The sequence below is a fragment of the Solea senegalensis genome, linkage group LG3 (genome assembly GCF_019176455.1).
Source record: "Solea senegalensis isolate Sse05_10M linkage group LG3, IFAPA_SoseM_1, whole genome shotgun sequence".
NCBI lineage: Eukaryota > Metazoa > Chordata > Actinopteri > Pleuronectiformes > Soleidae > Solea > Solea senegalensis.
Genome location: NC_058023.1, coordinates 12,359,488 through 12,383,149, shown reverse-complemented (window position 1 = coordinate 12,383,149; position 23,662 = coordinate 12,359,488). Strand labels below are relative to the sequence as shown.

Here is a 23,662-nt window from a genome sequence, read left to right as displayed (position 1 = left end):
GCCTCTCGAGATTTTCTAAAACGTACACTGAGCTTAACTTAGAACATTAACATTGAAATGTTTTATTCATATTACCACTACAAATAAAAGATTACAACTTTTGTGATTGCAGTTTCTTCTATAATTAAGAAATAAACCATAAATTGTGTTCGTAAATAAGCATAACGTAATAAGACAGTACTATCAAGGCCAACCTGTAGGTGGCAGCCCACTGCCATATTGAAATATGGCCCCATTGCTTATGGCTGGTTGTTTACATAAAACGTACATTAATATGTAGATGTATATCTTCAGTCAGAGTAAGATAATATTATATTTGTGTAACTGCTATGCCCCCTGCTGGTTGTTTTGGATTATTTTAGAACCTAATCTTGCTGGTTTCTGGTGACTTTGATGTTTTGTTTCGTTTTTCCATTTTCATTTGTAATACTATTTTCTTGCATTCAAAGCGAGTACGTTTGTGTTTTTGGAGTTCACTACATCCTCCTCCTGTGATTTAACTTGTAAACGTCCTGTTCTCTGCAGGTGTTCAGTCTGCTGCTGTAAACTGCTCCTTCCTTGGAAACAGAAACTTATTGCAGAGACACTGAATTTGTGGTCAGAGCTCACTTTTCTCTCACAGCTTACGCATCCAGGACCAAAGAACGACCTCGAAGAAGGTAAGAACAAGTTGTTTTATCAGTCTGAATATGACTTTTGCTGATTTGAACCCTGTTTTGAGCTTATAATATTGCGACATTTGGAAGTTTAACTAAATAAATGATACAGCTTTAGCATAAGTTCAATGTCTGAATAATTGTGAGAGAAAGCTCACTCGCTAGGCCAAACGTAAGTGTAACTACTATTACTATGTACTATTGTATTTTTACACGGATAATTTAAATGTTGTGTCACAGTTGACCACTAAAACAATTAACTTCTATTTTTAGTCATTATCAATTTCTTATTTTTTTTTCTTTTTTTACCATAGTTAAGTAGCAAGTTAAAGGAAAAGATAATTAAACTACAGCGGTAGCTGTAACTTTATGCTAGCTGATTTTTTTTCCCCCACAGGATGATTTTATGACTTTTGTTATACAAATATTTAAAATGAACAAACCCCATTTACTTAAACTGGTTTTAAAAACCCAATTTTGCATATTTAATTTAAGTTTAATGTTTGAGGTTAAGGTTAGGGTTAGGGAATGATTGTATATGAGAGCTAATGTGCTGCTGCACATGGCAGACCCAGCTAATAGCTAAGCTTATACATGAAGATGGTTAAGTTTGACTTATTAATAATAAAAAGGCATACAGGGGTAAAACAAACAAAAAAAGACAAGAAAGGGTATATTGTTGTGCTTGAATATGGGTTTGGCTTTTCATAAACGTGTAATGTCTCAATTATATCACATTATTTGTAAGTTTAAAATGTTGAATAAGTTGTCTTACTTGGAAAGTTTGCATGCACACCTCAGATACCTTTTGCCATTTAAGTGTCAAGTTCCTTTAGACGAACACTAGCGATAGATCAGCTAAAAGTCCAATATCATGCGTCCCTGGTTGTGAGTCTAGTTCTGCTTGGGAAGGTTTTTGTGATTTTTGTAAGATAATAGAACGTCAGAAAACAAATATACATATTAAATGTCACGTTTGTGTTTGAGTGATTGTATCTGAAAGCTAAATTGAGTTAGCAGGACAGACCATGCTGAATGTAAACCTGGTCCTAGGCTTATGTTAATATTGATAGAGAGAGATGGTTAAAGTTTTTAAAGCATTTTACTGAACATTACAGATTGGTAATCGGCATAAACCTGTATGAGAACATACACTATCAGGGTGGGACAAAAGAAAGAGCACTGTAAAGAGGAAGTTTTTTTTTTAATTTGCATTTCATGTGCATAAATTATGGGTACATCTGTGATGCTTCTAAACTAACATTAGTAGCACCACATTCTCAACAACTTTTTCTTTAATATGACAGTTCTTAATTTCTTCCCTGTAAATTTCAGCCATGGCCGTTTACCAGCAACCAATCGCTGTACAAGCAGCAATGCCATCCCAGGTGATGACAGTGACCACCACCCATGCCCATATGCCTGGCACATGGAGCACTGGCCTCTGCGACTGCTGTTCAGATATGGGCACCTGTAAGTCTACCCAACAATCAAGTCCCAAAAGTTCCTTCGTGGATTGAGAAACAGTGGTTGAGGGAATATTGTCCTTGCTCTGTGGAATCATAATGAAATGCAGTACAAGCACTGATCAGTTTGAAATCTTCACATTTATAGGTGTGCTGTAGTAGGAAATGACAGGTGAAAACGTTTCATAATGTGCCTGTGTGGGGAGGAGTGAAGAGGAGAAATTAAAAAAAAGGTTGTGGTAGTTAAAAAATAGCTTATTTACTATGGGGACGTTTGAAAAATGATGTTTTATTTTATAAATGAGTATTGCACTTTTATAGTTCACATGATTCACATGAGAATTGATTGCATCATATTAGATTGATACTTTCAGTTTTATTTCTTCTGAACTTTCCTTTCCCACAGTACAGGGTTAGTGACAGTTGTATTATTTAATAATGAATATATGTAAAAAAATAAAATACAATTAATTAGTTACAGCTTGCAACTTACTGTTAAGTCCTTTCCCACATTTTTCAGAATGTACTGTGTGCAATTTACTTTATAGAGGGAAGGACTTTTATTCTGGGAAATGTCAATATGAAATTTAATTAGACAAAATTTCCTGAATCTTTTTTCTCTTGTTTCTTTTTCTTCCCCGGAGGCTGCTGTGGTCTCTGGTGTTTCCCCTGCATGCAGTGTCAGACAGCCAGTTTAAACAACTGGTGCTGCTGCATGCCGCTCCTGGACGCCTGCTGTGTGGTGTCCTGCTTACTCCGCTCCTCCATCAGAGAGCGCCACGCCATCCCTGTAAGGCCGGTTTGGAGAGGGAGGGGGTGAAATCTCTGTTATAGTCGCTACTAACAATGAAAACGTGTACATCTGGTAAAGTCAAGTTAGTACATTGGCGACATTGTCCTAATCTGTAATGTGAGACGTCACAGTCCACGCTTTGACACTGATCTTCATGAGTAGAAGCCAGTAGAGAGTTAACAGTTTTTGGAGTGAACACGGGAATTGATTGAGTGGATTGTTGAGATTAATCCGCAGAAATTCTCTGTCCTGAGCTCAAATGACTCGACTTCTCAGCTGATTTTGACCAAGCGGCAAGTGTCCGGATGTGACCTCGCCCATGAATGTGTCAATTTGCTGTTTGCAACCTCCAGAATTGGCATTGTTCATAGGCTTCAACTCCAACAAGGCACCTTGGATGATACCAGCTGTCAATTACACTGGCATCCACGGGTGCCTTACTTTAAAGTCTGTTTCCCTCTAAATGGGAGCATAATTTACAATATCAATATCATGTTCTATTGAAGATGAGCTGAAACCAGTGATCAGTGTCAGCCAAGGCTGTAAACAGAGTGTCGAAGATTTGCAGAAGTTGAGTTCCCTGGTCAATTGATTTACATGCTAAGCCCCCATGTCCTCCAAATTCTAAATCATTTCTGTCTGCCACGAAAATTAAACACATTTTTATCTTGCATTTTAATATTTAGGTAACTCTTGAATATAGATATCTGTTTCTTAGAAACATGGCTGAATGTCATAAAAAGCCAAAACCCACAACTCTTTTCCCAGAGAGAAAGTGTTTTTGTTTCTGTTCTTTCTTCATTTGTGTTTCAACATTCTGATTTGAATGTTGCAGTGCAGCTACTATTTTTTCCTCATTTGTCACCACTGTAATACCGCACAGTTTGCATTTTTCATCAGTCAGTGAGGAAGAGTGAGTTTCAAGATTTGCTAAAGGTAACTGTAACCAAACAGAGAATAAACTTGAACTCAGTACACACTGTTGAGCAACCTATTAAAGGATTTATTTGAAATCTGATCAATGATATTCTACTCAGTTTGCCTGTGTGAGATAGATTAGCACACTGGAAAATGATTTATATAAAATGAGTTTCTTCAGAAGTGCTAGCCCAGTGATGGTCAGACTACTGTATATAATGTGCATACTAGCTGGATTTGTGTATCCTGAGGTTCAAATTCAGAGCATTGTTCAGTACAGTTTATAGTATAGATTTGTTTGAATACGTTTGATGCATATTTGTTCCGTCCTATCTCATGAAACATGTTTTTGGGCATAAATTAAGAATTCACATGGTAACAATGACAAACTGCACATAATCGATCGATATTAAGTCCTTTTTAAATCTTTACTTCATGAAAGATGTGAATATAGACAGACATGGAAGTAAACAGCAAACTGTAGCATTACGGGTTGTTGCCCAGGTGGATGAAATTAAAGGTGGGGAAAATGAAAATATATTCAAACACCTTCTAAAGCTCATTCGTATTAAACGACGACTGCAGGAAACCCCACCAGCAGTTGTTTGTGCTGACAAACATTCCAAAGTCCACGACTGGACTGTGTGGCCTCACTCTCACTAGTTTTTATTTACCTTGTTTGTCAGCTTCAGTGGGAAATTACAAAATCCAGATTGAACTCCCACATCATTGTCAGTAAGGCTGGGTAAAAAATAAGCAAATAAACTCTCATAGCTGATGTTTTGAGCCCTGTGTCTTTGTCTTCCTCCCGCAGGGCTCTTGCTGTGATGACTGCTGTAAGCTGTTGTGGTGTTATGTATGCGTGTGGTGCCAGATGAACCGTGAGCTGAAGATCAGGGGCTCAGGACCGGCGACCGCCACAGTGGTCACCTCACAGGTCATGAGGGGATAGGACGCAACCATGTGGGAACACAGTCGTTTCAGTTTGCTTTTCTTAGTATAGCAGTGATTTAATTTTTTTATTTTCTTTTTTTACAAAAATATGCAGCTTTGCAGCTTTGTTTCACATTTCAAAGTAGATTTTTTGTTATAGCTTGTTATATTGTGTCATCACATCAAGTTATTGTCTCTCCTTGTGATTACAGCTGTTATTGCATCGCATGCTCTCGTAATATAATCGTTTTTGATGACAGGATCATATGCAGCTACAATATTATCACTGATGTCTTTATTCAAAATGTTAAAAGCAAACAAACCTTCAAACACGTATTAAATAGTTTTTCTTTATTCCTTGAGTCGTTTAATCATGTATTTCCTGCTGCTTAAAAGATGTTTCATTTCTCAGTGTATAATTTACAGTTACGCACACTCACTGGCCACTTTATTAGGAACACTGCTTGTTCATTTTACTTAATGCATTAAGGGATGTGATCAAGATGACTTGTTAAAGTTCAGATGGAGCATCAACACGAGGAAGACAAACTGTAATTTTTTTTTGGTCCACCTTTTAATTAATTAACACCTGATCACGTTCCTGTTGTGTGAGAAACGTAAAAGTACCAAAGACTCACCGGTATCAAAAAAGAAAACAAGGCAATTCTTGGTTTTGATGTAATGGAAGCACAGGACAGTTTATATCTATATACACTGTAACAATAGGAACAAAAACTGCTGTTTATTTTTACATATGAACATTTTATTTTATTCTTTTTTGTGTGCATGCCCTGGACAGGGGTTCAAGTCGGGGGGGGAGGGAAGGCTGGTTTGTCCTGGACACAAGCAAGCAACACTTATAAACAACCAAGTTATGGCAAAGACCATATCTAAAAACACAACATATCTATACTTGAAGCAGATGAACTACGGCAGACCTATTACCTATTACAGTGGCCAATGAAATGATGTCTGCACACAATCATGTTTAGCAGGTTCAGACTTTGAGAGATTTGCAAGAACTGTAATGATTCTACAACAGCTGCTACTACTAATTACTCATTCGTTCAGTCTGATAGTAACACATTCACTCAGTCTCAGTAGATGATGGAGAAAATCCCAAAACATCCTGTTGTGCGGGAAAATCCCAGTGAATCAGCTTTAGACATATGCAAATCAACTGGCGCCACTAAACAACCACACTTTCAGTTACAGTCACCACTGTTACCACTGTGTCTGTGTGACTGCACTAAACTGCTGTTTAGGCCCTTTGTTAAAGGTCTATTAAGAACTGCACTGTTAATATAAGGTGTTCTATTGCATAATGTGATTAGCTGTAGGTTTTTGGTCAAAATGCATAATATTTCTAGTACAACTGTTGGAGTACGACAACATACAGTAAATGAAACAATAAAGAGGAACCGGCAATCACAAGTTTAGACAGCAAAGATGCAACACAGATGTTCTGAGCAGATGTTTCTATTTTGACTCAACTTGCATAAAGTAACCACAGATTTACACACATTGATAGACATAAATGTATGGTCTCGTCTCAGTTTGTCATAATCATACACTGAACTGGCGACACTGGCAAGAGAAAATTACACAAATGAACATTAAACTATAAAACCTATATTATAAAAATAGTAATGTAGATTTGTCTTTTTTTCTTTCTTTTTTTAAGCTACTGTAAAGACACATTCTAACTTTAGTGTTTTAATATTATAAATAAACGTCAAATAGCTTAGATAATGATGCAAATTGTGTAGAATATTTTAAGACAGCTCTGCCCATAAACTGATGATCTAAATTAGCACCTTATTGTCAGTGTGATCACAACAATAACAAGCACAGACCACATCCTGTGCTTGTTCTCCCCCCCCCAGCTGTGTTTCAAAACGAAAACAGAGGGCGAAAAAGAATTTACAAAGACTCAAACAAATATAAATGCACCAAGGCACCCTGAAACTGAGGAAGCTACATGGAACTCAGCCATCATTGAGTTGATCATTTACACCTGTGATAGTCCTACCATGCTCTACCTAAAATGGCTGCTGTGCAAAAGACCCATCAACTTTTCAAATGAGTAATCGTAGTGTTGTATTTGTTGCTATCCTTGAAATTAACAGTGTTTGTCGATTGTTTTTTTTTTTGATAAAATCAGTTTTTTAAAACAACACTTGTCTGACCAAATGTCTCTTAAACGGTTCCCCTTCCTTCCAGTTCACTTGGCACCTTCCTTCAGGAATCTGCCATAAAAGGATTTCTCAGAGAAAAAAGCTGGTTTGACTGTCCCTGAGTCCAAGGCAGATGATGGCCTCATGCAGTCTAGAGGAGAGGTGAGAAACAAAAAGTCTTGTATAAAGTACCTTGAAAGGGATACTTAAGTAAAAGTATCAGGAAATTACTCTGGTGGAAGTTAAAGTCAATTTTGTCAGTATTACTTGAGTAAAAGTATATATGAAAAAAGAAATATGAAGTATACTTAAAGTATATGACATTTAGGCTACTGTACTTAAGTATCAAAAGTCAGTCAGTCAGTCATTATCTACCGCTTTATCCTCCACCAGAGGGTCGCGGGGGGTGCTGTGCCAATCTCAGCTACATCGGGCGATAGGCGGGGTACACCCTGGACAGTTCGCCAGTCCATCGCAGGGCCACACACAGCTAGAGACAAACAACCATTCACTCTCACACTCACTCCTATGGTCAATTTAGAGTGTCCAATTTACCTAATCCCCACATTGCATGTTTTTGGACTGTGGGAGGAAGCCGGAGAACCCGGAGAGAACCCACGCACACACGGGGAGAACATGCAAACTCCATGCAGAAAGGCCCTTGTTCCAACCAGGGCTCGAACCCGGGTCTTCTCGCTGCAAGGCGAGAGTGATAACCACTATACCACCGTGTGGCCCAGTATCAAAAGTAATTTTCTGATATAAATGTACTTAGAATTTAATTTAGAATTGAGCAATTAAGCTTGTGGGTTTGATTCCACTATGCTGATATGACCTTGGATAACATACTTGCCAGCAGTGTGTGAATTGGTACAGACCATTGACAAACTCTTCTTCTGATTTTATCCGGCTTTAAGGAATTTATTTAGAAAATGTAGGGGAGGAAAAGTTGCTAGAAATATAAGTAACAAATTTGAAGAAGAGATATGTGTACTTACGTTAAGTACATTACAACACTGGAAACAAAGGTCAACTGTATTTCTTTTTAATGTGTGATTGTTTCACTATAACATCCCAACACCAACCATAAAGTTGTTCAAAATTTAAACTAATTTATAACAATTCCCTGCTGGAGAAGTTACATGATTGCTGTCAGAGAGCTTTTGTAGTGGAAGTGTGAAGCATCGTTCATCATCCAAATATAATGTCAATAGCTAAAACAACAAATTGGAAGGAGCATAGCTCACAAGCTGTGATTCTGTGAAGAGGTTGTGTTATCGATGTTTGTCCTGCAGATGGCAGTGTTGTGCTAAAATACAGTTCATCTTCCCTTCACATTTTAGTAAGACAAACTTTGGATTGTTGGTTGATGTAAGTGAAACTTGATTACATGTATTAAAAGGGCTGTTTTTTAATTTGGTTTCACACGTTTCTATTGTGTAATTCGTTTTTAGCTGTCATATATATATATACAGTACAAACTGTTTATGTTTATGTCATGGAAGGTCATTTGTTACTCAGCTCATGATTTTTTCCACATTATCTCAATCTGCAACTTCATTCTTATAACTTATAACTCATAATATTATTGTATACACACCAAGAAATTTGAAGGTGGCTGGAAAAACATGCATAAACTCAACTTGACAATATGTATTTTTTCAACACTAAATGTTTTAGTTGTTTAACTGCTGATCATTTGCTGCTTAAAGACTTCCACCTTACTTTAACAAACATTCAAAATTAGTCGAGTATTGTTTTAAAAATATATTCTACTTATAGAATCTGTCATATGTTTGCTATTAATCATAATATAACATCACAGTGAGTCATTTCTTCAAAAATATAACATTTATTTGAAAAGAATGATGTTTTAATGGTGTGTTTAAAGTTCCAAAAAATATCATGTGCTATTAAAGACAACTAATGTCATGTTAATTAATGGGGGTACCATATTTTGCAGTGTAGTCTCAAAGCAGCTTGTTAAAGTTGAAATACTTATCAGTTAAGTAATAATCAGTCATAAGTTATGGTACAGAATAGTAAATGGGCAGTAAATGTTGAAATAAACATGTTTGCAGGAAGTAAAGTGCAATGGATAAATGTGCCAGTTGTCATCTGTTTTAACGAGCTTCACCCAGACAGGAAGCTGTATTTTCCTCTTTTGTGCATCTCAGACTGAAAGAGGAAGTCGTTTCTCACCAGCTGCGTGTGTGTGTTTTCAAATGCTGCATCTCCAGACCTCAGCTACACTGTGAGGTAAAAGACCTGTGAGACTCTGATGGACGTCTACCAGGATGCTGTGCAGTATCTGCAATCAGAACACGTGCCAGGTGAGGGACAGAGGCATTTGTTATATAAAGTAAATGCTAATTTATAACACTCTAGAGTATGGCATTAGATTTTGCCGACAATACTCTCAAAGTGTTCATAGTATATGTATAATCCCAGGGATCACAAATGTACAATAATGAAAAGCATTTAGACTGTTGAACTGAATTTTTAATTTTATAGTGCAATTTTATTGCACCTTATCTTTTTTTGTGTATTCAATATATAATACATATATTTTATTCTTACTTTTAAATAGTAATGAGCTTTCATGTTTCCACACAGTATATGAACTTTAAAAGGAACAGTATTCCCAAAGTGTGGATCGTGGCCCATCCAGGGGCAGGGCTTTTAATGTTGTGTTTTGTAGAAGTTTGACAAACTTGAAAAATAACATTGGTAACACTCAAATGAATCAACATATATGCCATTGCCTTTTTATAATTTGCTAACTTTAATTTCGGGGAACCTAAAAGTTGTACTTTAAATCTGTCAATCATTTTCTCATTTTTTCAGTAATTACCTGCAAAATTATGATAAGTTAAGTTATTTAAACTAACTAAATAAAGTCAATACAACTAAACATGTCAAGTCAATGTCAATAAACAAAGCTCCAAAGACTGTCTTTTTAAAGGAAGTTTCCTAGATTTGAACTCTTTACATTTTAGAGTATAGACATGCAGAAGTCTGATTGAAAGGTTTTGATTGTGTTCATGTGTCTGTTGTTTTAGTGGAAGTGGAGACTGCTGTCTTGGTGGAGGATGTGTTCCATGAGGAGGAGGAGGAGGAGGAGGTGGTGATGCCCTCTTATCTTTCTTCTCTTCAAGAAGAGAGCATAGACCTCCCTGTAACCCCTGTAAGTGCACATCCACTTCACAAATGTGTTGCAATATATCATTTTCTGCACAACACAATGGAGCTGATAACAGAAAAATGTTAAATATCTATTTTGTCATGTGACTGATTTGGACATGAATGTGTGATCCAGACATCCTGCAGCTCAGAGGAAATGTTGGAGAGGAGGCTGTTGGTTCTCAAAGGCATCGTGGAGAGTGAGGAGGTTTATCTGAGAGAGTTGGAGGTGCTGCTCATGGTAACTAATACACAAACACATGTATATCCCTTTTTTTTACATATTTACATATTCAAACTAAAAAATCCTGCTGATATTATATAACTATAAATGACTCTGTATAACTTCCTCTTTACCACTCCCACGGAAGCTCTAAATGTTTTGTATGTGTGTATTATATCTGAGCATGAGTAGCAGTCACGTGCGTGTTTCTGGACTTGTGTCATACATACATGTGCAGTATGTTCACATTCAACATGTTTGTTCTTCTTTTTCCGTGTTTGACCATAAATGAATTGGAATGAGGTTCCTCTTCTCGCCGTCTCTGGCTAATACAGTCTATAACTACAGCTAGCATCAGGTTAGCTTCATTTTGAAGGTGGAAAAAGCTAGTTTGCCTTTGTTTTAAAGGACCATTGTTTGTGTTTTAGGGACATCTATGAGTGAATTTGCAAATTGCAACCAACTGAAGACTGAAATATTCTGATACCTATGAGATATGTTAACAAGCAAATCTAACTGTAAAATACAGAGAGTTTCCTGTGTCATCATGTGATCGGTGCAGTGCGAAAGGCAAACCGCTCCGGGGAATGCGCCGCCCATCAGCTTGATGAACTGAACATAGATGTCTACAGCTAAACAGACGTCTCTGGGTCAGTTTTTTTGTTAAAAGGTCAAGGGATTTTGGGGAAATCTATCCTGACTTGGGCGAAGCTGGGGAAGATCGTCACTATAATTCCTGTGTCCGGCTGCCTAACGCGGATTCTTACTCCAAAACTGAATCAAAACAGCCCAAAGAAGCCTTCTTACCCATGGACAAAGTGACAAGGTTGATAAGGACCGCAAGTTGTCCCAAAGACTTTAACAAAACAACAGCATGGCAGATGGATGCAGCTTTGAGGTACTATGAAGTAATGGAGAACGGCGTGTCTGATACCAAACCGAGTAGAGTAGCGCTAGAAATGTCTAGTGGAAAAGCACCACTAGAATCTGTTTAACTGCTGTACAAAATAGCACACTTCATGGAAGCGATCCCACAACTTTCAGCTCTTAATTTTCCAGTTGATAATAAATTAAATGAAAACACAATTATAAATGTGGTATTCAATTTCTACTGACGGATCCCTGCACGAGTTCTGCACAATTAAATGGATCAAAATCCAAAAGCTGAATAGTAAATCTCCTTGCTGACCTGTATCACATGATATTCATTCATTCATTCATTCATTCACGTTTACCTTGTTTTTGAGGATTAAACCAACAGCAATAAATGAAGTCTGACTCGCATTAACAAAAAGGACGAGAGTGGAAAAGTGTTTTTCATGGTAAGAGACAGTTCTCTTTATAACAGGAAGACCTCGATCAGTTTCTTATTTCTGGTTTTCTCTGCTATTAATAGCAACGGCAAACCTGTTTCCTCATTCTCACGCTAATTTTACTCAAGTGATTGTGAGAACTGCATCAGATTGCTGCTAGTTGCTGCATTGTGTGTAGGTTGTTGTATTTGAATGAATATCTTTATTTCGGTTACGTTCATATAAAAGTAAACAATGTGACCTAATTTGATATATATGCCAATAACTGAAAATGCAATAGGCTGAAGCATGTGGCTTATTTTTGCCTATGCTGTACAATACAAGGAAATATAAGGTATTACAAAGTGAACATCCTAAAATATTCTTAGGCAGTTTTTATTCAATAAATAATTTGTTTTATTAAGAATAGCAACATATTTGCATAATTTATGTTCTATTTGTGGTTAACAACAAAGTTTGTGGTCTAACCCTAACCCTACGACTCCCAAAAACTTTGTTTCATGGACTCTTTCAATTTCTACACCCTTTAAATTCAACTTTATGTCAAAATTGGTCCTAGTGCCATCAAAAATCATACATTTTGTTTGCCATTCATTTAACTTATTGTAATCAACTCTTTTTCTACTGATTCAGTTGACTGCTTTATGTTATGTACTATATATTATTGTTTTGAAACAGGTGACTGAAGCTTGGAAATGTAAAATGTATGCTTCGTATATGTTCACAGATTTTCTCATGACCTCACCCATCTTCCTCTTCTCACATGACCTCACCCATCTTCCTCTTCTATCTACACGGCAGCACATGCACTGTCTGCCATGAACCTCTCTCTTTCTACAGGTCAACTCCTTGACTGTTTCATTTTATTTTTATTTCTAGCCCATGAAGGCTCTGCGGGCCTCAGCTGGGACCTCCCAGCCGGTTCTGTCCAGTCAACAAGTCCACACTGTTTTCTACCAGGTGCCTGAGCTTAGAGACATGCACCAAAGCTTCTACTCAGACCTGAAGGCCCGGCTGAACGCTCACTGCCACACAGATCCTGCCTCGGGTGAACAAAGAGACATGAACCACACAGACTCTGAGCTGATGGTGGGGGAAGTGTTTCTGAAAATGGTGAGTTTTTCTGTTAATTTATAGATTGTATGACTGAGCTACTCTCCCATTGCATACATCCTGGTCAGGGTCAGAAGTCAAACAGATACAGAAAGCCACTTACTTTCCTCAGGAGATGGTGGAGACCAAAGCTAAGATAAAAACAAGATAAATACCAAAATCAATAACCTATTTAATATTTGCATCACTTGAAACTGTACTGCAGTAACTTGTACTATTGAAACCTTTGTTAAATGAGTTTAAACATAGCTGTATTACTCTATCATTGCCACACGACGAATATAGCGCTTTGTTTTATGTTAAGACAGGCAGAGGCAACTAAAAACAAGAAGCGCCCACGAATAGACTGTGGAAAGTGAATTCAACTGCTCAAAATATCTGGTTGTCAGCAGTTTGATGGGCTAAACACTTCTTGTCCCCGCCCGATCCTGCTGTACACACAACCGCTCCCAGGTCTGATTTTTCAGATGAAGAATGCGGCGAACAGATAATGTTACATCATAATCAGAATCACCTTTATTGTCATTATACAGTCCACAACGAGATTACATTGCTTGTATTCATAAAGAACAGAGGCAGAATAATAGCAAAAATCACCAAAGGGTACACACTGCAGCTTTAAATTTTAAAGGTGGAGTGGCTCCAGCCACTGAGTGCCTCAGTGGTTAAGACCCTACCTTGTGTACCAAAGACATCATGGTCGCAAGTTCGATTCCACCCCTGGCTAATTGTACTTGATACCATTGTAAGTTGCTTTGGATAAAAGCGTCTGCTAAATGACATGTAATGTAAATGAAAGTTCTAATCACTTTATCTTTGCTTCCACAGGTGAACCAGATCGGTCTCTACGGTGGTTTCATTCAAAACTATGAAGATGCCGTTGAAGTTGTCCGCAAGTGCACACAGTCAGACCCTCGCTTCAGAACTCTGGCCGAGGTACAAACTACTGTGCTTCCAGAGCAGCAGTGTGAACACATCAATATTGACCCACCAGCCTTACAGTCATATCTCTTGATTGTTCCTCCCAGAGCATGATGTTGAACAACGGCGCTGACAAGTCTCGCACCAAATACACATTTGAGGGTACGGAAATGTGTGTAATTATGTATTTTCATTTTATAACATGACTTGTTGGCAGTTGGTGTCTGACTGTTTTTCTCTTTACAGCTCTACTATACAAACCTCTGGACAGAGTGACCAAGACAACACTAGTGCTGCGTGTGAGCAAACCTCAGAAAATGAATTAAACATACCATATTTTTTATTGATTTTTGTTGTTGTTGGTGATGTTACTGTTCTGCCTCTGTTTGGATTCTGTCAGGCAATACTATCAGACCTGACTGAGGGAACGTTTGTGTGTATATAGAGTTAAGAGCTAAATGTCTGGCAGTAGGATTCACTTCTGAAATGTTTCATGGATGCTTGCGTGTGTTTGCAGTCGTCTCACTTTACTGTGCAGGAATGTCGCCAAGATCTAAACACTGAGTGAGAGTCCTGTGGAGCTGATGAGCTTAATGAGCATTGTGTGAACTACTTACATCAAGGAGACAGATTTGTTTTTTTTTACTTTAAAGTTACATAACATCCCAAACTTCACCTTTGAAACATTATCTGATACTGTTTTCTTTTGCCACTCTTTTACCGACCACTTGACATTTTCTGACAGAGAATCCTCTCTCCGATCTTGCAGGACCTCCTGAAGACGACACCAGCGGAGCATAGCGATTACGTAGCTTTGCAGGAAGCGCTGAGATTGTCTCGCAGCTTCCTGTCTGGTGTCAATGAGAGTTCACAGTGCAAGCGAGATGTCATGCTCAGTCACGGAATGGTGAGTGTTGTATGCATTAAACCTGGCTAAACATTTTTTAACTGCATGTTTACATGTACACCCATCTTCACTTCTCCTACCACACCTGAAAATGTTCTATATCTGTGTGTGTGTGTCTATCTCCCCCAGAGACGTCAGCTGATGCGTGACGGCTTTGTGGTGGATGGCACTGATGGAGAACGCAACCTGCGACACATTTTCCTTTACACCGACCTCCTGCTGTGTGTCAGATTAAAACATACCACCAGAGGGTGAGTGTAGGAGCAGGGAAGACAAAGGCCTGTGGGAAATGTGGTTTTTACCACTTGTTACATTACACCTTACACCTGGAATGACATGTTTGGGAGCACAGAAAGACATGCTACCTTGCAGCTAAATAAGTCCCAGAGATAATATAGATAACAATAAAACAAAAGTACAATTGAAAAACCATCAGGAAGAATAGGCTTCTAATAAAAATGTGTTTTAGGAGGGTTTGTTGCATATGCTACCTTTGACCTGCCTTGTCTCTCATAGTATGTCAGACAAAAGGGAACCACTGTTGTAATCAATTACCGAATGATTTGAAACGGACACTTTGATTGCAAGGTTCATTATCAGATGAATGTGTGAATCAAAAACTCAAGGATAGATTCAATATTTAGTATATTATCTTGGATGTACGTTATTTCCCAAGGACAAAATGACTTGACTTCAGGATTTTAATAAGAACAATTGACACTTTCATTAATAACTGCTAAAAATGTCCGTATTATTAAAGATACTGACAGTACAAAAATAATTGTGCAGAGTGTTACACCTTGTTCTATTTTGTTGTTTGAAAATGAGAAAAAAAGACTCCAACAAGTTAGTCAAGTGAGGAAATAACAAATTGTATTATTCCAGTGCAGGGGGAACTCGATTGTTATAGCAGCAAAATAAGGCAATAAAATAAGTTATAATATAAATGTATAACAGGTACATGGGAAAAGTGCAGTTCTACAGGATGATTACATGTATTTTTATTGCACGGATTTACAGTTGCGAGAAATAGTATATAGTAATATAGTACTATATATGTATATGTATATGTGTATATATATATATGTATGTGTATATATATATATATATATATGTATATGTATATATGTATATGTATATATAGTACTCTTCTGAGATGCATGTTTTTGTAACTGTTTATTCCAGGAAGCAGGATCAGTACAGGTTCTGCTGGTATCTGCCTCTGGCTGGTCTCAAACTACACTGGTCTGCAGATCAGGAACGACCGTCGGACACACACCTCCGTTTACACACCATAAGAAGCAAGATGTATCTCCTGCGACAGCAGATTCGGCAACAATCGGTATGGGTTTTTTCTTTGTGTGTGCGAGGAAGACACAAATACAGAAATGAGTGTGACCTTTATATCAGATATGTGAGAAAAATGTGTTTGTGTGTGAAGAGGGGATCCAGAGGAATGTCCTTTGTAGCTCGCACCAAGAAGAAACTAGAGCAAATGGATCTGATGCTGCTCACATACTCTCCTCTTTATAGACTGGAGCTGCACAGCCCTAGTGGCAAGGTACACACACACACACACAGCCCAACACTATATAAAAGCTAAAATATAAAAGCAATCCATTTTGTCTCACTTGCAGAGTCACACTCTCCTCCTCTCCTCCTTGTATGAACTCGAAGAATGGAGAGAAGCCATTCATAAACTCAGTGCAGACAGTAAGTTCTCAAATGTCAAATAATCTCAGACAAAGAAACCCTGTAAACCTAACAGTGATTGAATTTATTTGATCATTTGATGCTTTCACCTTGAACTTCATTATACTGAGGTGATTAGTTTTTTAACCATATTTTATTTATTTATTTAAATTTGATTTATTATTTTATTTATGGTGATTTTTAAATGTACCAAATTCTACGACTATTTAAAATGATAATGTGCAGATTAGTTTTCTTGTTACTTGCAGCCATGTGAAGTTTTCCATTGTGTTTCTGTAACAGGGTTAAAAGATAATGTACAGTTTATAATATAGAAAATGTGTATGCATCATGGTCATTGCAATTATTAGTTGAATATTGTCATGGTAAAACATACGTTTTATATAATGTCAGTGTTATTTTCTGACTGTTGCACCTCTTGACTTGAATCACTGTCAGACATAGAAACTGTCCCACCAGACCTGCTCACTCTCACCAGTGCATGTGTGAAACTGAGAATGACCCAGCAGCCACCACTACAAATCTCCAGGGCTGGTACGACCACCAACTCTTTTCATCTGTCTCTCCCTCTGTGTTTTTTTCTTTTTTCTTTTCTGCAGAATCACAACCTGTATCTGAAATAAAATCCACTCACTGTGTGAGGCTTTTGTATGTTTGATCTCTTTTTTGTTCAGGACGATTATAAATCCACTCATTTTCAAGCTATTTTTGTCTGTCTCCCAGCAGTAGAGGACACAGAGTCATTGTGTGGGACTCTGCGTGTGGCCATTCACTCTGCCCGCGGCCTGCAGCAACCAGCACGTAGGATTTCAGTGTTGACTAATTTCAAATTACACAAAATGATAAAAGTGGTTAGTTTGCTCCACAAGCAAGTCAACAATAAAGGCCATGTTCTTCTTCTTTCAGGTGTTTATGTGTGTGTGGAAGTGGATGGATGTGACTTTTATGATAATGAGACACAGACACACTCTTCAGTCCACAGCCTCAACCCATACTGGGACCAGGTCAGACTTTTCTCTTTTTTTTAATAATTATGGCTTTATTTGAAACAGACATGTAGATACATCAGCAATAGACTGCAATAAAAATAAAAACAAATGTCATTCCAGTTTTGTTTGTTTTGAGGCCAGAAAAGGCACATCAGTATATTCATGGATGCCCGCTCTCCTCTAATAACTTAAACATTTCACAGCATTTGTGACATCAGTGGACATATTATCTTCTTAGTACTTAGTACTGACAGTTTACCTGGGATAGACAGATCCAGATGAGTGTCACATGTTCACTTAGAACTCTAATACAACTTATTTGTAGATAGAACAGTTTACATGAAACTATATATTGGAACCAGGGTGGACCTATGCTGCTGTCATTTGAGAAATCATAAATAACCAGTCAATAAATAACTAAGTAAATTATAAAACAAAATTGCCAGTGGGATCAAATAAAGTGAATGAAAAAGCTATGAATAGAATCCAGTTGTTCCAGATTTGATAAAATTTGTCCTTTTGGATTCTTCGTCGACTGGTCTGTTTTTTCTGATGATGATGTCAGGCCTCGGCTGAACTCGCAGCGGATTAAAAAGTCTGCAGCGTGTCTGCCCTTTAAACATGATCAGTGGCAGTAAAGCTGACTCTAAATCCCACTGGGAGTCGGGACTGTGAGCACTCCCGTCGCAAGCTTGAGGACAGTGAAGTGTCCAGTGTCGGTGGGGATGAGGTTAATGACTTCCTCTTTATTTCCAACAGGAGCTGTCTTTCCAGGTTGACGGGGCTCAGAACCTGAGGCTGCTCTGTGTGAGTCAGTCCGACAGACGGGATGATACCGTCCTGGGAAAAACAACCTTCAAGGTACAAACCTCAACTACTGTTTGTCGTTTGCAGCAGGTGATAATTAGAGACTGACAAATATAAGAAGCATATTTATATATATATATATGTGTATATATGTGTATGTGTATTTATATATATATATATATATATATATATATAATTACATCCATTTATATTACATAATACAGAGTAATGAGTAGTTCTGGGTCTCTCTGTCATTTTGGTCCAGTCTGGTCATTCTCAACAAATGTTTTTAAACATTGGTGGCTGTTCATGAAAAACCCAGTCTAACAGCATTGCTTTGTTAAATGGTTTATAATATATATATATATTATATTTAATTTTGGCTCATATTTTAAAATGCCATTTTGATTCATTAGCACAGTCTTGACATAAGGCTAATCACTTCCTGTGTGTAGCCCCTTGTGTGCAGATGCAAACTCTTAAAGACAAAAGTTTGTTTCCTATCCATGGTACAAATCTCAACACTCTGATCTCTTTGCTGTCACAGTTGGAGTCTAAATCCCTGCACAACGGATGGAGGAGACAGATTTTACAGCTTGGTTCTCTGGAGTTGACTCTGTCCCTCAAGTACAGTCACCACCGGCTTGAACCACCGAGCTCCACAGCTTCACCACTGCCTGTTTTCAGTGTCCCTATCGAAACTGTGGCTCAGTAAGTTTCTGCCAGTCATCTGAGTACGAGACAATATTTTCACTAACCCAGACTCTGCTCATAGGTTTTTATAAAGTGTTTAAAGTGAAAGCTGCCAGTCTAGTTTTATTTGACCCTCTGTGCAGCTTCAGGAAGTGAGGCGGTTTGTTTTGTGGCACCGCAGCCTGAAAGAGAAGCAGAAGTGCAGCAACAATGAAGTGAATCAACCTGATGTCTTAAACATCTGAGGATTTCTCTCCCCCCCCCTCCTTTTTGCTTAATACTTTTAATCCTCTGGCAGACAGGATGGAGTGCTGGTTCCCCACGTGGTGCGATGCTGTGTGGAGGAGGTGGAGAGTAGAGGCATGGATGAGGTGGGAATCTACAGGGTTTCGGGGACATCCAGTGAAATCAACGCGCTCAAGAATGCTTTCAACAGCAGTAAGAAAATACAGAGTTGCGTCATCACTTTCCGGTTGTGCTGTTATGTTTTTAATGCGGTTATGAATAAATGCTGGGAAAGCAGTCACTCATAGTATTCACCAGGCTGCTTCTTCCTTCTCTTCAACCAACACGTCCTGTAGCTTTGAGAAAATCCCAACAAATAATACACCAAATTTATTCTGCTGGAAATAATTAGATTGTTATGGCTTTTAAAAGCTTTCTGAGTAACCGTGGTGAATACAGTTGCAAAAAACAACATGGGTACATTTGCTCTTCCTGATAACACAACTGAAACCTCACCTTGCAGGGAAATCTGTGTTTTTAGCTCACAGACAGACAGGAGCTGCTGTCTGATTTGGCAAGTTTGTGTCACTGACGTAAATGTGAACTAAGAATTTCAAGCACTAACATCACAAAATAACACATTTGATTGTACTGATGGAGGGAATCAAAAACTCATGTACCTGGATGTAAAAACTTTGGTGCAGGGAAGACAGTGAGCCTTTTGTTAAGTGACTAAAACCGACTAATTGTTCTAATACTACTCATCACCTGCCCTGCACAGATCTGCGTGAAGCTGTGACCAGGCTGAGAAGTGTCGACGTGAACAACGTCTCTGGTGTCCTCAAGCTGTACTTCAGAGAGCTGCCTGAGCCTCTTATACCCGCTGAGCTGTTCCACAGTCTGGCAAGGATGCTGGGTATGAGGAATTCATTCTGTCTCACGAAGAATAGTTTCACAGCAGAACCTTATGTGACATCATTTGAACAAAATACAAAGATCTCTATGTGTCGGTTGTTGGTTGCTGTGCTTAAGGGGGAGGGATTTTATTTGGCAGGTATAGAAGACAGGGGCAAACAAACCTTTGTAATTATATTAAATGTAATTTAATATTGCGTGTCTCGTAGACCTACACAGACATCACCATTAAATGCATCTAAAGGGCTTCATGTGTTGCATTTGTTTTACTTTTAGATATCCAGGACAAACCCTCGCGTCTCGTCTCCATGTTGTCTCTGCTACAGTCCTGTCCTGTGACCAACCGCCACACCTTCATCTACCTCATGCACCACCTGCAACGGTCTGAAACACCAACACATATTTTCTCACAGTTGATCTCAAATCCATTATTTTTTCTATTTTTTTTTTAACCGACATAGGCGCAAATGCCATTGCTGACACTTGTAAATAATTTTCTTCTACTCCATGTGTCTCCAGTGTGTCTGAGAAGGAAGACGTCAACAAGATGTCTCTGATGAACCTGGCCACAGTGTTTGGTCCGAGCCTTTTACGCCCCCCTGTGGCTGGACAGGGTGATGACCCAGCTGTGAACATATCCCAGGAGGTGGTGGTTCAGGTGTGGATGGAGGGATGAAACAAAGAGAAATGTTGATGAATACAGAGAGAAAATGATCAATGAATCAGTAAATCTGCATTTTAAACTATACTGTTCCCTTTTTTCTTTTTCTATTCATTATTAAGTTAATTTAAAATATAGATCAGAAAAGGCAGGAAACAAGACAATTGCCAATAATATACTGTATATCTAGAAAAAGAATGTTTGTTTAACAGTTAAGGGATACTGTTTATCTGTGAGCACATGAGTCATGAGTCTGTGTGTTTGTGTTTCAGGTCCAGGTGGTTTTCTGCTACCTGCAGTGCAACAACCTCCCTGAAGCCCAGATCTCTGTGCCACATGACACAGATGCTGAAGATGACGAGACCACCCACATGTGAGACCACCAGCAGCAGGGTCACGGCTGGCAGAAAGAAACAAAACAAATGTATTTATTATTGGCACAATTATTGTGACTTTTGAAGTTTTTTTTGTAAAAATAGTTTAACAACCTTTTTTTTTGCTACATTAGATGTGAGTTGTGAAAACGACAACTCCAACATGTAAATAAATGGCTACAGCATTGTGACGCGTCGACAATAAATCCTTCCATGGCTGTTTGTGAAGACCTTTTGTTTGTCCTATGTCGACAATACTCTGAAACTCTTGACAGTGTCAGGGCGACATGGTCGTCCCTCTTTGTCTTCATCTTCATCTGCTCTTCCAAATCCAGGTCGCAGTGGCAGCATTCTTTTCCCCATTCTTCTCCTCCACCATGTCTGCACTGGTGTCTACCCCCACATGAGCATACCCCAGAGGATGCGCTGAGGAAGCAATCGTCGCCAGACGTATTGTTTTTAGTGGCTCTGTGTGTCTGTCTGTTTGTTTGTGTTTCTGCACTTGCACTTGCCTTTATGACCAGCAGAGGCTGCCAGAGGCTTGTTGTGTGAATGGGTTGAAGTCTGCCATCTCTGATTGCCTTGTTCCTCTTGGTTCCAAAGGTGCTGTAGCAACATTGTACGTTTAAGTCAGCCTCTAATCATAACTTGACCAAAAGTCTGGAAAAAAGAAAATAAACAAAAGTCACTATAATGTGACAGCTGTAATATTGTGAGGATTTTTTTTTTTTTTTTTAGCTAGGAATGATTTTTTACTTGAACATTCTGAATCCCATCATGCAATGTTGTTGTCTGTTCTTGGTGTTTTACAGACGTTGGCCTAGATAGTTACAATGGTAAATAAATTCAACTGCAGTGGACGCCAACTGCCATAAAAACAACGAAGAAAAGAAGAGAAATTGCTGGAGAAATTGCAGTCAAGGCTGAAAATCAAAGCAGTCACCGATAGTATCAATCAGGTTTATTCTTCTTTCTCCAGAATTCAATCATGAAACATGTGCTGTACCTTTGTGAAAATCTCCACAAATATGCAGTTTGAATACAAGTGGTCAAGCTATGACTTTTCCATCAGCAGAGGGAGTTATCAGTTTTATTAAAATAGTAGATATTTGATTCTTTGTTCTCCTCCTCCTTCTCATCCACATCGGCTTAAAAGGTTTACGATCCATGTATGACCTGGAAACAGCATTTGAGAAGTTAGTTTTCCCATTTGGTGCTTCATGATTTTCAGTAAAAGTTAATTTCACGTGAGTAAACCTGAAATCCATCTACTTGATCTGTCACTTAATGTAACTTATTGTGTCTAAATATATGCACGCAGGACTCCTCGGGAGGCAGATGGACTCGGTGGCACGGAGTAACATGACGCTGAAATGTGGTCGAGCCAAAAATCAACAGTGCAGATGTAATAAAAGGGTTGGAGGTCACCTCCCCGCGCCTGAAATCCAATCAGTTACGGTTCAAATCCAACTAGACGGAGTTCACCACGTAGTGTACGCCCCATAAAAGTCAAGCACACACTTTATGGTATGTTGAAAACACACACGCACAAATGACCCGTGTTGGATGCATCCACACCACAGATGGGAGTCCCTTTTCAAGCGCACCACCTGGGCAGGCCGGGCTAATGTTACCTCCAACCTTTTTACCCCTAAAACCCCCTTCAGTTGTTTGATCCCCTAATCCTGGACCCCACTATCCAGCCCTCCCAGTACTAACAGACTGAGAACTGTGTGTGGACGCCATAACAAAATCCAGAACTAGTCCCAAACTGGGGAAGAAAGAGTTTGGATCTCCCTGTCGCCGCGTTGCGTCATAAATCACTTGTCCCCTCGAACACGGTGGCTGCCAAAACAAGGTTCCGCTTGAGGACTACAAAGACAAAGTGAGGTTCCCATTGCAGACTACAAAGCCGAGGAAGTCCTGAGACATTTGTGTCTAAAGACTGGAAAAGACGACTGGTCGACACCTGGGACTGGTGGGAAAGTTTTTACTGGAGAAGTCAGGTTCTGTAGAACAGACTTAACGCACAGTTCCAGTGACTTCAAAAAAAATAATATTACGGAAACGGGTCTGACCTCTAAACCTGTAGTTTTCAACTTGAGCAGACCATGTGTGTGTTTTTGAGGTTCAAACGTTCAAAGCTGCAGTGTGTAACATTTGGTCTGTGCAGTAGACTCTCTTTATTAATGCGGCACCCACGTTGCCTCTGTCTGTCTTGACATAAAGACTTCCTGTGTGCAGTGCAGTAATGCTGCCTTACTGTGAAACAGAGCTCATGACCCTAATCAGCATTGTGTGAAATTTGACATTTAACAATACACACTACAGCTTACAGTGAATGAATCATGTCTGTCTGACATCTGTTTTTTTTCCACTTGAACTGTAAATGATTAAACATTTATCGTCTGTATTGTACGTTACAGATCTTTTGGGCCCTTTCACCGTCATCTCTCGGGAAAACTCGGGCAAAGTATGATGCTGAAAAGTTTCAACGTGATGTGAAGGCTGCTCCGTTACCTTCAGGAACAATTCAAAGGTAACTTAAAACAAGCAAAAGCTCCCTTTGAGCACATGCTTGTGATGCAGTGATGTAGTTCTGAGTGTGTGTGTGTTTGTTTGATGGCATGTGCGGAGCCGTGCCATACTTGATTAGTTTTAATCCAGCTGGGAGTCAGGTTG

The 23,662-nt window shown here is 38.7% G+C and overlaps 2 protein-coding genes across 8 annotated transcripts; both read left to right on the top strand.

Annotated features, from left to right (window-relative positions):
• Window positions 1–254: 254 nt before the first annotated feature.
• Window positions 255–5,102, top strand: ponzr1 (plac8 onzin related protein 1). Of its 2 annotated transcripts, none has more exons than XM_044021803.1 (5): window positions 255–299; window positions 526–659; window positions 1,992–2,129; window positions 2,767–2,912; window positions 4,648–5,102. In XM_044021803.1, exons 3-5 carry the CDS (start codon window positions 1,994–1,996, stop codon window positions 4,783–4,785), a joined length of 420 nt encoding a protein of 139 aa, XP_043877738.1. In that variant the 5' UTR covers window positions 255–299; window positions 526–659; window positions 1,992–1,993; the 3' UTR covers window positions 4,786–5,102. The 2 variants fall into 2 exon arrangements, with proteins under 2 accessions (XP_043877738.1, XP_043877739.1); XM_044021804.1 differs by lacking the exon at window positions 255–299 and adding an exon at window positions 325–384.
• A 1,638-nt stretch (window positions 5,103–6,740) lies between these two features.
• On the top strand, window positions 6,741–21,208 carry si:dkey-33c9.6 (active breakpoint cluster region-related protein). 6 transcript variants are annotated; one of them, XM_044021799.1, is made up of 23 exons: window positions 6,741–7,105; window positions 9,184–9,276; window positions 10,006–10,130; window positions 10,263–10,367; window positions 12,542–12,775; window positions 13,604–13,711; window positions 13,804–13,858; window positions 13,943–13,995; window positions 14,466–14,603; window positions 14,733–14,854; window positions 15,789–15,945; window positions 16,045–16,164; window positions 16,241–16,316; window positions 16,755–16,850; window positions 17,043–17,117; window positions 17,223–17,320; window positions 18,065–18,166; window positions 18,660–18,823; window positions 19,104–19,243; window positions 19,812–19,946; window positions 20,222–20,327; window positions 20,465–20,603; window positions 20,879–21,208. In XM_044021799.1, exons 2-23 carry the CDS (start codon window positions 9,225–9,227, stop codon window positions 20,981–20,983), a joined length of 2,505 nt encoding a protein of 834 aa, XP_043877734.1. In that variant the 5' UTR covers window positions 6,741–7,105; window positions 9,184–9,224; the 3' UTR covers window positions 20,984–21,208. The 6 variants fall into 6 exon arrangements, with proteins under 6 accessions (XP_043877734.1, XP_043877732.1, XP_043877733.1 ...); XM_044021797.1 differs by having other exon boundaries at window positions 19,104–19,258; XM_044021798.1 differs by having other exon boundaries at window positions 17,040–17,117.
• Window positions 21,209–23,662: the final 2,454 nt, after the last annotated feature.

Coding starts and splice junctions, on each gene's coding strand:
- ponzr1 (XM_044021803.1), top strand. CDS start 1,994: ATGGCCGTTTACCAGCAACCAATCGCTGTACAAGCAGCAATGCCATCC. Junction 2,130..2,766: donor CTGTTCAGATATGGGCACCT/GTAAGTCTACCC, acceptor TCTTCCCCGGAG/GCTGCTGTGGTCTCTGGTGT. Junction 2,913..4,647: donor GAGAGCGCCACGCCATCCCT/GTAAGGCCGGTT, acceptor TTCCTCCCGCAG/GGCTCTTGCTGTGATGACTG.
- si:dkey-33c9.6 (XM_044021796.1), top strand. CDS start 9,225: ATGGACGTCTACCAGGATGCTGTGCAGTATCTGCAATCAGAACACGTG. Junction 10,131..10,262: donor TAGACCTCCCTGTAACCCCT/GTAAGTGCACAT, acceptor TGTGTGATCCAG/ACATCCTGCAGCTCAGAGGA. Junction 19,947..20,221: donor CAGTCTGGCAAGGATGCTGG/GTATGAGGAATT, acceptor TTTTACTTTTAG/ATATCCAGGACAAACCCTCG.